This window comes from Petaurus breviceps, unplaced genomic scaffold (genome assembly GCF_028583685.1).
Source record: "Petaurus breviceps papuanus isolate PSGF00001 unplaced genomic scaffold, PetGlider_PUasm1.0 90847, whole genome shotgun sequence".
In the NCBI taxonomy this organism is placed as follows: Eukaryota; Metazoa; Chordata; class Mammalia; order Diprotodontia; family Petauridae; genus Petaurus; species Petaurus breviceps.
Window position 1 is genome coordinate 8,254,615 of NW_027187360.1, and position 15,585 is coordinate 8,270,199.

Sequence of the window (15,585 nt, forward strand, 5' to 3'; positions counted from 1 at the left end):
AGTAGGCCCATAATACATACTTGTTGATTAACTGATTGATTTATAGAACCACACACACACACACGCACACACATACACACACACACACACAAAAGGCACACAATGTCTAGCATGTTTTAAAAGCAAAGCTTACCAAAAAAAGTTGAATTCCAATTTGAAAACCAGGCATGGGCCCTAGACAAGAGATAATGAAGCACACCTCCCTCTTCTCATCAGAGGCCTAGACTCTTTATATGTGGATAGGGCCACAGTGGAAAGGGCTGCCTCAGTGGGTTTCCCTTCCTTAGAAGCTTTTGAGTAGAGGCTGAAGGATCCCTTGTTGGGAATGTTATATTGTGCTGAATTCCTTTTATGCATTTTATGTAATGAGGCTTCCTTTTGTATATGGTTTGGACAAGATGATTCTTGTGGTACCTCCAAATTCTTAAATTCTTTGATTCTGGGTTAGTCAGTAAGTCACTTTGGTGCAGTGGATAGAGTGTAAGGCCTGGAGTCAAAAAGACCTGAGTTCAAATGTAGCTTCAGGCACTAGCTATGTGACCCTGGAAAAGTCACTTAACCCTCTTTGCCTTATTTTTTCTCATCTGGAAAATGATTTGGAGAAGGAAATGGCAAACCACTTCGGTATCTTTGCCAAGAAAACTCCAAATATGGACATGAAAAGTTGTACATGGGGCGGCTAGGTGGCACAGTGAGTAAAGCACCGGCCCTGGAGTCAAGAGGACCCGAGTTTGGTTCCAACCTCAGACACTTAACACCCACACACCCCCCCACACACAAAACCAACTAGCCATGTAACCTTGGGCAAGTTACTTAACCCCAATTACCTTCCAAAAGGCAAAAAAAAAAAAAAAAAGAAAAGTCGTACATGACTGAACAACAAGAAGATTTTTCTTTGTTTCAGGGGTGAGAGGTCAATTTTTAGGGGAGAAGAGGAGGGGGAAATATTTCCACGAATTATTGTGATGTAAAAAGGGATTAATAACACATTTTGAACTTTGTAGATTTTGTCAGATAAATGTGTTGTTATTATCAATTATTATTGTTTCACATTCTCATTGAACTAGAACCCCAGAATGCTAGCAAATGCTACAGTCTTGATTTCAATAACTTAGAAATGATGAATTATGAAAAGCTAAGACATTTTTAAATGCCCATGTAGTAGATTCTTATCAAAATGCAATCCCCTAAGCATTCCAACAACTCCCTGAATATTTACATTTACATGATGATAGCCGGACTGTGTTTTGTACCTGCATGTGGAATTTGCTTATATGTTTTCTTTGTCTGCCCTGTGTCTCTTGGCAGGGACTATCTTTTCTGTTTCTTTGTAATGCTTCACAGGACATGGGACACTTTACATAGATAAAAATGTTGGCTGGCCCACAGAAGTACTACTGCCTAAGTAAAGAAATGTGCCCTGGCCTCTATCCATTCTGGTGACTGAGGCAACTCTCTCACTCTGGGAGTCTAAATCAGATACAAAAGGTTTTTATTATGTTTTGGTCACTAGGGAACAACTTAGGTCTGTTGCTGTTTTGCAGTTTGAGCTCAGGTACACAGTCCCAGAGTAGGAAGTCAGTCACAGTGTAAAACCTGCTCCTGGAAAGTAAGAAATGTGGAAGTGGCTCCTTCCCACCCCCACGCCCTCCATTCCCCCTAACTTTGGGTGTGAGGCAGTTCTAAGCTTGGGAAAGGCTAGTGAGAGTTTTGTAATTAACCAGGTTTTTTTTTTTAAGGTTTTAAAAATATCTTTTCAAGGTTGCACGAAGAGCTCTAAAAGCATTAATCATCCCAAAATGTTTCATTCAGAAGAATTGGCTGGAGTTAATCCATGACTCTTCCCTTTTCCCCAACTCCTACATTCAATCAGTTGCCAGGCCATAGTGAGTCTACCTTCACAATCCTCTGGAGCCTGTCTTCCTCTCTGTTCACAGTTTCTACCTCAGTTCAAGCTTTCATCACCTTTCCCTTGAACTATTTTAGTAGCCTCCTGACTCATCCCCTTGCTTCTAATCTCTCTCATCTCCATTCCATCCTCCAAATAGCTGTCAAACTGATATTCTTAAAATGCACAAACTGACCATCATTCCCTTCCTCAAAAACCTTCAATGGCTTCCTATTGCTTCTAGGATCAAAAATTCCCAACTTCCCAGTCTGGTTTTGGAATTCCTTCATGGTGTGGCTACCCTGTACTTTTCTAGTCTTCTTTCATATTACTCCATTTTATGAACTTTCCTTTATAGTTAAACTGCCCTATCTGTTTCTAGTATACATTGTTTCATTTCTAGGCCCATGCACTTTTTTGGAATGTATTCCCTCCTTACTTCTGTCTCTTAGGCTCCTTCACCTTCTCTAAAGCATAGATAAAGTAACACCGTCAACAGGAAGCTTTCCCCAATCCCTATCTATTTTTAAAAAAATATACCTTCTATATCTATTTCTGAAATGAAAGAAATGCTTTCTCCCTCTTAAAAGTACCTTGATTTTCTTTGTACAGTTATCCCTTCCACATTGTGACTTTCCCCATCATGGTTTCAATATATCACCAACCAGCATAAAAAATTAAATGGGAATTTTTTGGGGACTTTTGCAGAAGTCGCAGATGACACAGAAAAAGTTTAGAAACTCAGATATGCATAAAAATATATATGGTATTGTATCATATCAACATATTTTTGTCTTTTAATAACATAATAATTCAGACTTCTTCTCTGGTACAAAGGGAGTGCCAAAAAAATTTACATGGATTTTCCAGATTGCAGGGGTATCATGTCTTTAACCCCCAAGATGTGGCAGGGATAACTATATATTTTGTATTTACTTATCTCAATACATATTTCATCTTCTCCCCTGCCATTCACCCCTCAATAATATCATTGACATCAATCAACGTAGTTTTTCCTCCTGATGTTACTGGGAAATGATCATGAGATCTTAGTTAGAACTGGAAGGAAATTGAGAGGTCATCTAGTTATTATAGATGAGGAAACTGAGGTCCAAATAAAGATGTGACTTCCCTATTCCCACTCCAGAATTTGACTCTTAGCCAACCTAGTGGGTACTTAATACTTCCCTGCAACATATATTCACCCAACACCAGGTAATCATTAGAAGACTACAGGCAACAAAATGTTCCTTTGGATCAGTTATTGTCAATGGTAAAAGAATGTCCTAGAGTGATCATTATTCAGACAATGAGCAATTTCCCAGAACTCTAGTCCTACACTGCTGGGGCACCAGGGGATTAAAAGAGAAAAGCATTTGAGCTCCCATCCAGAATTTCCTGTCTTGTTTTGCTTCAGCTCAAATGCTCTCAACCACCCTTTCCTGACCTCTTTTCGTAGTGGTCAGAGGTTATAAGTTTTCAAAGGAAATGATTAAGCAAAACCAGAGGGCCTTGGGAAAGGGATCTAATTCTTCAAGACCCTAGTTTTTGAAAACTGAAGAAATCTTTATACTGAAGGATTTGAATATGAGGGCTTTTTTTTTTTTAATCGTAGTCAGGACTGGTGCATAATTTCCTGTTTTTGTGTTCTTAAAACTGCTAAGCTACTGTGAACAACTGGCAGGCAAAGATGGGGGTGGGGGGTGGAGTTAGCCAACAGAAGAGTAAGGCTGCTTATTCCTTAATCTTTACCAGTCACACTGTGAAATGAAGTGAAAGGGATGGGGAAGGGACAAGAGAACTCTTAAGTGAAGCTGAAGGGGTTGCCAGGGGCAGAGAGGGGCAAGTAAGGTCTCAGGTAGGGAATCAGCATCAGACATTGAGAGATGGAGGACACAATTAGCCCTTGGAGTCTAATCCCATCTTTTTACAAATGAGGAAACTGAGACCTAGGGTATTGAAGTGACTTGTCTAGGATATCTGAGGAGGGATCTGATCAGCCTTCCTCCAAATTCTAAATCTAGTGCCCTAGCGACTAAATTATACTATGAGGTCCTCTCAGGGAATAAATATTGAAATTTTTACTTTTCTTCACTTACGAGTCCATAGCAGGCATTGGAGTCCTGGACTTAAACATGATGCTTAGATATCAGGTTAGGTGTGAACAGTGGGGAAGAATGAGAGATATTGATCCAGTTTTTGCTGATTGTCATTGACAGGAGTGACAACTGGGATTCTAATGCAGGGGCCCCTGAGCTTCACTTCTGACCCACAGTCTTGTAAATGCACAGACTCAGACTGTATCAGACAATCTCTCACCCGACTGATAACACAATTAGATATGGACCCTAGAGGGCAGAAAAGAAACCAACTTTCTTCACATTGGTCGGTCTCTACTCTCTAGCAGGTGGGAGGAGCTTAGTTCTGAGTTATCTTTTCTCTTTTCCTAGACAGTCTAAACTCCAGGAAGCTAGGGAGTTTGGTGCCAGGTAGAATTCTCTGCCAGAGAATTTATTCATGTTTATTGATTAGTTATGATCATAGGTGGAGTTCTAAGGGATCTTAGAGGTCATCTAGTCCAACTCATTCTTTTTATAGGGGAAGAAATTAAGACCCAGGAAAGTGAATTGAATTGCCCAAGGTGACTTGGGTTGTAAACAGTCCTGGGACTCCAAATTCAGCTTTTTTTCCATTGTAAACAGAACTTCTCTCAGCCTCAATTTTCCTTATCTGTAAAAAAACCAACAACCTCCTAGGATTGTTGTGAGGATAAAATTAGGCAATCTAGGTAAAATATTTTGTAAACCTTAAATACCATATAATAATAATAAACAGTAATTATAAATAGGATGAAATTAGGCAATCTAGGTAAAATGTTTTCTAAACTTTAAGTGCCATGTAATAATAATAAATAATAATTATGAATAGGACAAAATTAGGCAGTATAGGTAGAATGTTTTCTAAACCTTAAATGTCACATAATAATAATAGTAAATGGGATAAAATTAGGTAATCTATCTAAAATGTTTTGTAAACTTTAAATGCCATATGATAATAAAAAATAATAATTATAAATAGGACAAAATTAGGCAATATAGGTTAAAATGTTTTGTAAACCTTAAATGCCATGTAATAATAATAGTAATTATTACTATTATTATTATTACAACACTAAATAGGAAAGTAAGCTAGCTGCTTTCCTGGTTAGAGAATAACTGAGTCTCTGCAACTTGCCCTACCGGGAAATGCTCTTTCAATCAACATTTATTAAATACCTAGTATGTACAAGAAGATCCATGCTTTGGATGGGAGTTGGACTAGACATCTCTGAAGTTTTCCAACTCTGATCTTTGTGGGATTCTGTGACTCAGACACAGCTTAAGGGAGCAACTGGAGTAATTTAACACAACTGTTCCTTCTTGGCCTCCCCCCCAGGCTTTGTCCCAGTTCTGCTTGTATCCCTTGCCCACTTTGCAGGGTTGGCTCAGTGTTTGCTGAATGAATGCATGCAAGAATTGGCATGCAAGGGGAGACAAGAGAGGCAGTGAAGCTGTCGGCTGTCGGAGGCAGCAACTGACCTCACAAAAGCTACAGCCACCAGTCAAAGGACAAACTTGGTAGGTGGCCTGGAAAACATTGCTAGTCCCAAAGCAACACTTTCGCCATGCAGCTAAACCTGCAGTGATTTTGCAGAGCCTGCAGGAGGATAAAATTTGAACTCCTTTTCCTAACAATTGAGGCACTCCATAATATGATCTCTACTTTTCTTTCCTACATCATTTCCCTTTACTTCCCTCCGTGATCCCTCTAACAGAAGTAACAATGATAAATACTAATAATGATGATGATCATTTACATTTACATATCACTTTGAGATTTGCAGTGTTCAAACTAGGATCCTGTGAGCTAGGTGGAGTAACTGTTTTTATCCCCATTTTACAGATGAGAAACTGCAGTTGATGGGTGTTGATTGACTTGCCCAAGGTCCCATAATCCACAAATGTTAAGGTAGCAGGGGTGTGACCTCCTCACTCCGCTCTGACCTCTGGATAGTTAGTTATCTGGGCACCCAAGGGGGGAGCTCAAGCATTGTCTTAACCTAGGTCCTCTCCCACCCCCAGAGAAATGTCCCAGATTGGAGGGGAGGGGTGCATGGAACAACTCATCCCGGCTCCATTACCTAGGAGGTGTTTAAGTGCTTTCTTGGCCATCCCAACCCACGTTTTATCTGTAAAATCAAGATAGTAATACTTGTCCTCTTGACCACATAGGATCCTGGATCCTGGTAAGAAAGGCACTTTGCAAACCTCAAAGAGGTATGTGAATTATTATCGTTGTTGTTGTTGATGGCTTTCTCTCCTGAGCTTCTCCCCCCCCCCCCCTTTTTTTTGGAGGAGGGAAAGGCAGGGTTGCCCAAGGTCATATAGCTAGTAAGTGTGTCAAGTGTTTCAGGCCACATTGGAACTTCAGTACTCTTGACTCCAGGACTTATTCACACCACCACCTAGCTGCCCCTCTCTTGAGCTTCTTGCTGCACTAAATCATATCCTGTCTTGTATTAAGGTATTATTTTATTTGTCTGTGCATCATCTCCCTGACTTAAGTTTTTTTGTTTTGTTTTGTTTGTGGCCAAGGAAGCAGTGAAAAGAGTGTTGCATCTGGAGTAATGAGACTTAGGCTCAAAAGTCTTTTCCCTGTCAGTTTTGTGTCTTTAGGCAAAGCATTTCATCTCTATAAGTTTGTTTCTCCATTTGTAAATTAAAGGTGATCTAGAGAGTTTCTGTCCTGAAATTCTATAATTTTATATACCTTCTAAGCAGGAGTTCTTAATCTGGAGTCTGTAAACTTGTATAATAAAAAATATTTTTATAACTATACTGTTATTGAGTTGCTTTTCAGCGTGTCTGACTCTTCATGGCCCTATTTGGAGTGTTTTGCTATTTTCTTCTCCAGCTCATTTTACAGTTGAGGAAACTGAGGCAAACAGGGTTGAGTGACTTGCCCAGGGTCACACAGCTATTAAGAATCTGAGGCAGTATCTGAATTCAGGAAGATAAGCCTATCTAACTCTAGACCTGGCACTCTATGCACTATGCCATGTAACTGCCCAATCATATTACATTGGTAACTATATTTTGATACAATTAGTTTCCTTTATAATCCTAAATATTTTAATAATAAAAGAATTTACTATTTACCAGGCTCTTTACAGCCATTATCTCATTTGATCCTCACACTAGTCCTTAGCAGTAAGTGCTATTATTATCCCCATTTAACACATGAAGAAACTGATTCAGAGATTAAATGACTTGACTTTGTTCCCACAGCTAGATCTGAGGTACCTTTAGAACTCAGATCTTCCTGACTCCGTGTCTGGTGTTCAATCCACTGAACCACCAGCTGTCTTTTGTTTGCTTAATAGTATTATTCTGAGAATAGATCCATAGGCTTTAATAGACTGCCAGGTGGGTCCATGACCCAAAAAAGAATGAAAGCCCATCCTCTATAGAATCTAACCCTTGCTATGTGCTGTGCAGAGGTATTCAGGGAATATTGGTCTTTCACACTCATAGATGAATGCAGATATCATTAGTGTCATCTCAGAGGCCTGGCTTTGCAAACCTGGGTCAGAATCTCCCACAGTGTACTTCCTGTGTATCTGACCTGGGGCAAATCTCTTCACCTCTGTGTGCCTCAGTTGTCTTATATGTAAAGTTGGACCAGATAGCCCCTAAGGGTACCTCCAGCAATGATCCTATGATTGTCATGACAACATAACAGTACTTCATAGGGTATGTCCTCTGAGGGAGACTCTCCCACTAGGTGGAGAAAAGAACATGAAGATGGAATGTTGGAGACTGGGGCTTGCTGAAAGAAGAGGACTGAGACTCCTACTTTCTTTGTGTCCCACAATGGTATTCCTTTGAACACTGTCTAGTAAACTCAATAAATGCCCCAATATTAATATTCTCCTGCCCAGTCCTGTCTCGGCTTCAGAGTAAGCAATGGCATATATTCCTTGCCCATAGAATGTACAACCCCAGATGCTGGGGCTCCCTCGTGTGGTTGGCTGTTGAATTCTTCAAGGACAGGAAACTTCTGGGAGGAATTGTAAACATTACATTTTGCAAATGGAGGACTTGGGTCCATTTTGTAGAAGAGCATTTTTCTTCTTCTTCAACCTCTCCAATTACAGGAAAGCCCTAATTAAAGTCTTAATTAAAAGAGATAAAGGATACAATTAAGTACATCCAAGGTCATACTGATTCCTATTTCCATTTAATGGTACTGATGGCAACTTTTGATAAGCAGTCTTAAAGGACCCAAGTTTGGGAAGGCTGCTTAGTGGGTCTCCATTGAAAAGAGTCAGGAAGGGTGGAAAGGGTTAACCCCTTGAGGGAAGTCAGTGTTGACCAATTTATGCAAAGGGTGGATACCAAACTCCCTCGCAGGTTGGAGCTGATAATCTGAATTACAAAGACAAGCAGCCTGCTTTGTTGTTGTTTTTTATTCCTTATGGAATCTCTAATTTTTGATGACATTTTATTTAGATGACAGTGGAAGAAAAATTCTAATCACTCCCAAACCCTGCTTCGCGGCTGAGACTGGGATGGGGCAATAATGAGGGGAGGGGGGACAACAGAAAGTGTTACTGAATCATTAAAAACCAAACCCCTGTAATTGTTGCTGCAAACTACCTTTCTAATCCCAATAGTGTTAGTGAGTTAATAAAATTCAAATCACTTCTCCCTTCCCCCACCTCCCCCAGTCTTGGTAGCTGATTCCTTTTTTTTATGTAGAGAATCATTTTGGGACTATTTGACACAGGAAATTACATTGTCATTTCCAGGTTATATAAATCTGTGGCGAGTCACCTTGCCCCCAGTCAGAGTTGGGAAGAGATCAGATACTGGGCTCTGGTAGTTTAATGAGACCCTGGTGCATCTGGACACTTTTCAAAGGAGAACAATTCAGTTAATGTGTGTTTTCATATTGGGATAATTTGTTTAAAGTATAAGGAAGAGGTAAAAGAAAACCAAATAAAACAAAACCCAGTATGCACCACAGAACTCGACAAGAAATTCACTTAAAAAATTTTTTTTTATTTTAATGTCTAGATCCCCCTTAAAGATGCTAACCCTGTAATGAGGAGAACACATGGCAGCAGGGCTCAAAACAACTTAACTGTTGAATGAGTTCTTTTATAGAGAACAGTCAATAAATCACTGTCAGCTGGAGAGAGCAATTTTTAGGTCATGGTGGCCATTTCAGCTCAGTCCCTGGAAAGGCTACTTCTTGCTGACATTGGAGAAGATACAATTCTTCCTTCAATGTAAAAATGATACCTTGTCTTCCCCCTCCCCCCTTCATGCCTCTCTTCTTTGTTTTCTTACTCATTCTGGGTGTTCTCTGCCAGTTTCTCTCTCTCTCTCTCTCTCTCTCTCTCTCTCTCTCTCTCTCTCTCTCCCTCTCTCCTCTCCCTCCCTCCCTCCCTCCCTTCCTCTCTCTCTCTCTCTCTCTAGCTCTCTAATGTGTTTTTTTTCTGTCTCTTTGTTTTATTCTTTCTATATCTTTGACTCAGTCTCTGTTTTTCTCTATTTCTGTTTATCTCTCTCTGCCTCTTGTTTCCTTCTCCGGGTCTCTTATCTCTTTGTGTCTCTCTCTACCTCCCAGATTCTTCTCTGTCTTTTATCTCTTCATCAATCTGTCTGTTCATCTTGTTTCACTTTTTATATCTTTGTCTTTCTAGTCTCTTCTCCATCTTAAAACTTTGTTCTCTTTATTCTTATCCAAGGAATTTTTTCCATTGTTCTGGTGAATGTGGCCTATGATCTGAAACCAGCCCTTAAAAGTATTTTCCCAACCTCACATTGCCACAGTTTTGAATCTAGTTTTTCCATTTATTTCCAAGACCTGTGTTGTTAACCTTTAGTGGATGGAAACTGCCCCCTGAGTGAAGTCCCTGCCCTCTTCTGGAGAAGTTGAATTTAAGATCTCAACCTAAAAAACAAACAAACTCAAATCCCAAAACAAACAAACAAATAAACAAAACAGCTTTTCCCTTTGTTCCCAGCTAAGCCTTTTAAAGGGAAAACAGAAATGAGTCATCTAAGACATAAACCTCACTTTTGCTTGCCCAGGGAAAATAAAAATCCCGACACCTACCCACATCCAACAAAGATACTTTGCCATCATCTCCAAAGGAAGGAAATTTCAAGGTAAAATTCCTTCTCTGAGTGGATGTGGCTCTGGGGGCTCAGGCTGTGGCCATGGTACTTTCCTCCCTGATTACACAGCAATCAAATCTAAAAACAGGGAAGGAGATTATCTGTGTATGTCAGGGCTCTGCCAACGCTAACCATTATTTCATACGCATTAGTGGGTCCATGACAGAAGGTCACTGGCAATCACTCTGTTTGTTTCTTATCCTTTCTGCCAGGGGACTTTTCTGATCTAAGTAACAAACCCCTTTGGCTAGTGAGGTGAGACCTGCAAATTATACTATTACTACTCTCAATTTGCTGAATAACCCCTGCCTCTTCCCCCAGCAAAACAAAGCCTGATTAGGCAACCCCCTAGTGTTTGGAGCTAACCAGGGAGTCAGTGGCCACTGTTTCTTTGATTCTTTCAACAGACTTATGTAGGCAAAATTTACTCCTTCCCCTCCCTCTCCACTCCTTCTTTTCCTCTCTCTAATAGCTCCTTGCCTGGCTTGTGCCAAGACAAACATTCCGACGGGATGTAGAAGAGTCAGATTGTGGCAAACTAGCTCTGGGCATGGAGAAAAGATTAGAAGCCCTGAGCCCCATCAGCAAGCAGAAGGATCCAATCTCCTTTTTTAGCCCGGACTGGGGCCAGTATCTACACCACCAGCTGAAAGCCTGGGAGTTGGCCAATCCAGCCAGAGCCTTCTACCTGCACAGCCTACTGGAACAAGAGCCCACGTCCTTATCGACTATTCTGAGCACAGTTTTCAAATGTCATTTTGCCAACTTTGTAGATTCCATCTGCCTTCCAGGCAGACACTTTCCTGTGCTCTATGCCTGGGTTAAGAGAGGATAACCCATGTTTATTTCAAAGCAGTGGTTTGGAGAGGGGGAGGGGAAAGGAAAGGAATCAAAGGGGACATGGAGATGCAGGGGCCATGGGGAATCTCTGGGTGACAAAAAGACATTTTAGGTATTAGGTGAATACAGGGAATCTGTTTTAGTTCAAAATTAAAGATACTTTGGAAGGTAAAAAAAGTATTTAAAAAATTAACTCAAGAGAAAGCCATAGTATATACAACTATGTAAATAATCTGCTACCTTGAATTCCATCATGTTAGACTCATAATACTATTTGCTGTTCTGTACAGGTGTTAAAAATAATCACAGGTATTTGAATCTTCAGTAAACTTTATTAAGCCGGGTTAGGGGAAAGAGTTTGGTAAAAGAGGCAGAATCTTGATAATATGCAGATTTTTCATTAGGAAATTACAGACAAGACTCTGGACAAGTGTCAGACAAAACAGATGAAGGCTTCTCAGGAATCTGAAAAACATTAATAATGTAAGACTGCAGATACAGAATGGTGTTAGTAGCACAGTGCTCTCGAATGGAGACCCTGGCTCCCCCTGGTGTTGTATGATAACTTTGCAGCTTTTTAAAAAGTTGCTCTCTCACCCCATGTCCCCAAACCGTGCCCCAAAAAAACCCAATCAAAACAAAAAAAAGAAAAAGAACAAAACAAAACAAAAAACAATACCCTTGTTTTTCCAAATCATTTCAGGCCCTCTCCATTCAGCCTTTATGATCTCATCATTTTCATTTACCTTTCAAGAAACTGGTGATACCTCCACCTTCAACAGATTATGACTACTTAGTTTCCTCTGTGAAACGCATAATGAAACAAATCTAGGTTTTATATATAGTTCCTTTCAAGTTTCGAGGTCAAGTATTTGTTAACTACAAAAGCTTAATCCTCTCAGTGTACATTAATTTTTATGCAATTGACTTTTTTTTGCAATGGCTGCCATTTTTATAACTTCATACCTCATTTAGAATAATTGTCCCTTATCCCACCCCTCCACGTTACGGACTTCTCTTTAGTTACAGTACTACATACACATGGCTTCAGGATGACCTTTACAGTTATTGATTGGCATATAATGGACCAGATATGTAAATAATACACCTCAATGTACATCAGCTGTTGCTTTTATCCTTAGGCAGGGGTCTCAATTGATGACAGCAGTGGTGGAAATGAGGAAGGGGGATGTGGGGTAGGAAAAAGTCAGCTTGACTGTGGAAGAACATGCTGTGAGCAGGGATTCTTCAATAGCTCTCTGGGTATTTATTACTTATATTTCCCAACTGGCCCGATAGACACGGGATCTGTTTGCACTTCCGCGTCAGACATCCGTTTTGGTCCCTGGAGAACAATATGAAAAGGCTGAATCATTTTGAAGAGCAATAGATTTGGATCCTCATGCGTTAGCATAAAAGTCTGCTGGCCACATTTCCCTTCTCCCCAACCTGATCCCTTTTCCCTTCGCCCCTTCTAAGCATTCTTTGCTGCAGGTGTCTCGGCAATCTTAGCTAAAGGCAGAAGACATAGTCTGGGGGCAGTTGAGTTGAAATACCACTATAAGACTGCCTTTCTGAGAAAGATATCTAATCTCACCCCATGAATGACTCCCATGAAAGGAAACCCTCCTCGTTTTACAGATGAGGAAACTGATGACCAGACTGGAGATTTGATTTGTCTGATGTTATACTTGTCCGTTGGCAAAGCAAGAACTCCCAGATTCTAATCCCTGGTTCTATGGAGAGCCGGCTCTATAGGGCCATAAGATTTAGAGCTGGAAGGAACTTTTAAAATCATGTAGTCCCAAACTCTCATGTTAAAGATGAAGATACTGAAGATCAGAGGGTTGACATGACTCATCCATGTCTGCTCGTTCTAACTCTCCAGGCTGTACTTCGGACTCTTCCTCCCCCCTGACTCTCTAGTTATTTCTCTGTAATGCTCCACATATGTAAATACTTGTCTCCCCTGATAAAATCCAAGTTCCTTCTTGGCATCGCCAGCACCCAGCACAGTTCCTGGGACGGAGCACTTAGTAAGTGCTTATAGCTTGGTTGATCCCACTTCTGATGCTTTCAACCTGTGTGATCCTGGCTCAATCTCCCTGGTCTCAATTTCCTAATCTATAAAAGGAGAAGGTTAGACTGCATGGCCTCCTAGGCCTCTTTTAACTCTAGCTCTCAGATTTTATCATGTCCAAGGTCAAATAGGATTCCAGTCTAATGGACACTTCTTTCAGGGCCTCATTTTCCTCATTTGTATAATAAAGGGGTTGGTCCAGAAAATATCTCTTTGGTATTAAATCCTATGGTCCTGTTAGAAGGTTTATGGAGGGGTTGCTTTCCTGTGGATGACAGAAGCATCTGTCCTGGTTTTGGGGAGCTTTGAATCAGCTTCTTGATCCAAGCTTTTAGGTGCTGGTAGTAATACCATTTCCCCCTTAGAATGCCTTCTTATCTTGGCCTTTGGAAAATGTGATAAAGACTTTTTATTCCAGTCATCACCCTCAGTAATTCTCCTGACAATGGGCACCCAACAGATGGGGTCAGGGATCATCCCTAGTTTTCTACCTCATTATTCCCTCCAATCTCCACTTCCCTCTAGGATCTGCCCCTGGCAGTCTTAGTAAAACCGTAGTCTAAATTCTCCTCTGGCTACTATTGATTTTAAGCAAGCCCTTTTTAACAATTAAACCATACAGAGAAGTAAACTCTCCACTCCCCATCCCAACCCCCAACTCTCAATAACATAAAAAGCTTAGATTAATGGAATGGAAAGAAAGAACGAAACCAAATGTCTAATTTTACAGATGAGGAAACTGAGACATAAAAGGGAAAAGTGACTTGCCTTTGGAAACACAGTGGGTTAATGGCAGAGCTGAAACTAAAGTCCAGGATTCCTGGCTGTCAGTCTACTTACTATACAGGCTTGTTTCTTGTTCTTTAGCAAACCTAATTGATTATACCCTGGGCAAGTTAAGACATTTCCTTCTAAATGTCCTGTGGCTTACTAATGTTAACTGACTCTAAATCTCACAAACTTTGCAAAAACAAGCCAGTCACTTGAGGTTCACACAGACATCTGAACACCCCCACATCAATTAAATGACTGCAGGAACTAGATGCTTAGCTGGCTTTCTGAATTTATGAACTTGGTGCTGTGCCCTATACCCAGAGAAACAATGTAGAGCAATATTATGGCCTAAAAGAATGAAAGAGACTCACCAAAGCATCTCATATTGGTTCTGTCAAAATAATAATGACTTAAGGTTTAAAAAGAACTTCTTGGGGTGGCTAGGTGGTGCAGTGAAGACAGCACCAGACCTGGAATCAGGAGGACCTGAATTCAAATTTGGCCTCAGACACTTAACAAAAAACTAGCAATGTGACCTTGGGCAAATCACTTAACCCCAATTGCCCTGGCTTTCCCCCCTCCAAAAAGCAAAAAGCAAAAAAGAAAAAAAATAACTTCTTAATTTATGTGGTAGGTAATAGATATATTATTAGAATCTCCATTTTACAGGTGAGGAAACTGAGGTTCAAGTTGGGGTTGCATACTAATGAATGTCAGAATCTAGATTCAAACACAAACTTCCTTACTCCCAATCCAACAAATTTCTCATTATGTCATTCAGCTTCTCAGAGTTGACCTCAGCTTCTCCCCCTGCAAAGTAGCCATGTTTTTATAAGCTAAACCCAAATCACTGACAATGGATTTTGCGAAAATGGAGGCCCGAGGGGAGCAATGTATTTTTAGCCTTGCTCCATAGATAAGCAAGTAGCCTCCCTTCCCACTAGAAATATTCCCCGTTCTTACTTTCTCCCTTAGACAAGATCAAACTAACATTTGGAGATTACAGTTTTGATGAGTAAGGCATTGTTTCCAGTAGGTCCCTATTGAAATGTCCATTACCTGGGTTTAACAATCTGTACATTAGCCTCTGTTTGTAGGATGGGCAGATTAACTAACTGCCACTTAGAAGATAGAACAGATTTTAGGGAATGGGATGGACAATAATCCAGATTAAGAGATGGGAAAAATCTGGAGTTTAAGACAAGGTTCAGGTGAAATGCAACCATAAGGGTTTCCAAGCATTGAATGTCTCATAAAGAATTTACCAAAGGAAAAAAAAAATGGAGGGGAGGGGGTAGGGAAGGCTAGCTAAAGACAGGCTTGCTGAAGAATAGCAGCAACAACAACATTATTATTAGAATATCAATCCTTTACAAAGTGTGAAAAGGTTTTCCTGACTGAATTGGAAGGGGAGTTTAGCATTGTCTGGTAGAAGAAGAATCACTTCCCTGGTAGATTTTCAAAAAACTAAGCTTGTGAACTCTTTAACATTGGAGGGAAGCAGAAGCTTTGTGGGCTGTTATCCATCATTTTTTTTCTCCTCCTCTCTGCCAACACACCCTTCTGGCCATACCATCTTGTTGCAATGCTGTTCACCCAGTGAGCCACTGCAGGCAGCAGAGACATAAAAATTTGGGGCCAAGAATCAGCTTTAAGAAGTGAGACCTCTGGCAGTAGAGAAGAGAGTCAGCTGTGGCTTCGTGACAAAACTAGCCTGGCACATGAGATTTGAGCTTAGGGCAGAAGCAAATCTTGGGAATACAGCTGAGTAACCC

General features: G+C 40.5%; 2 protein-coding genes across 2 annotated transcripts in view; one reads left to right on the forward strand and one right to left on the reverse strand.

Moving 5' to 3' along the window:
- The first annotated feature begins 654 nt into the window (after positions 1-654).
- Positions 655-15,585, forward strand: part of PFDN4 (prefoldin subunit 4) — a 371,852-nt gene continuing 356,921 nt past the window's right edge. The window contains exon 1 of the mRNA XM_069072442.1: positions 655-676. Coding sequence (XP_068928543.1) covers positions 671-676 — 6 coding nt within the window. The 5' untranslated portion in view covers positions 655-670. The remainder of the gene's footprint in view (positions 677-15,585) is intronic.
- BCAS1 (brain enriched myelin associated protein 1) overlaps positions 11,269-15,585 on the reverse strand; it is a 100,517-nt gene continuing 96,200 nt past the window's right edge. Inside the window, exon 11 of the mRNA XM_069072438.1 lies at positions 11,269-12,301. Coding sequence (XP_068928539.1) covers positions 12,227-12,301 — 75 coding nt within the window. The 3' untranslated portion in view covers positions 11,269-12,226. The remainder of the gene's footprint in view (positions 12,302-15,585) is intronic.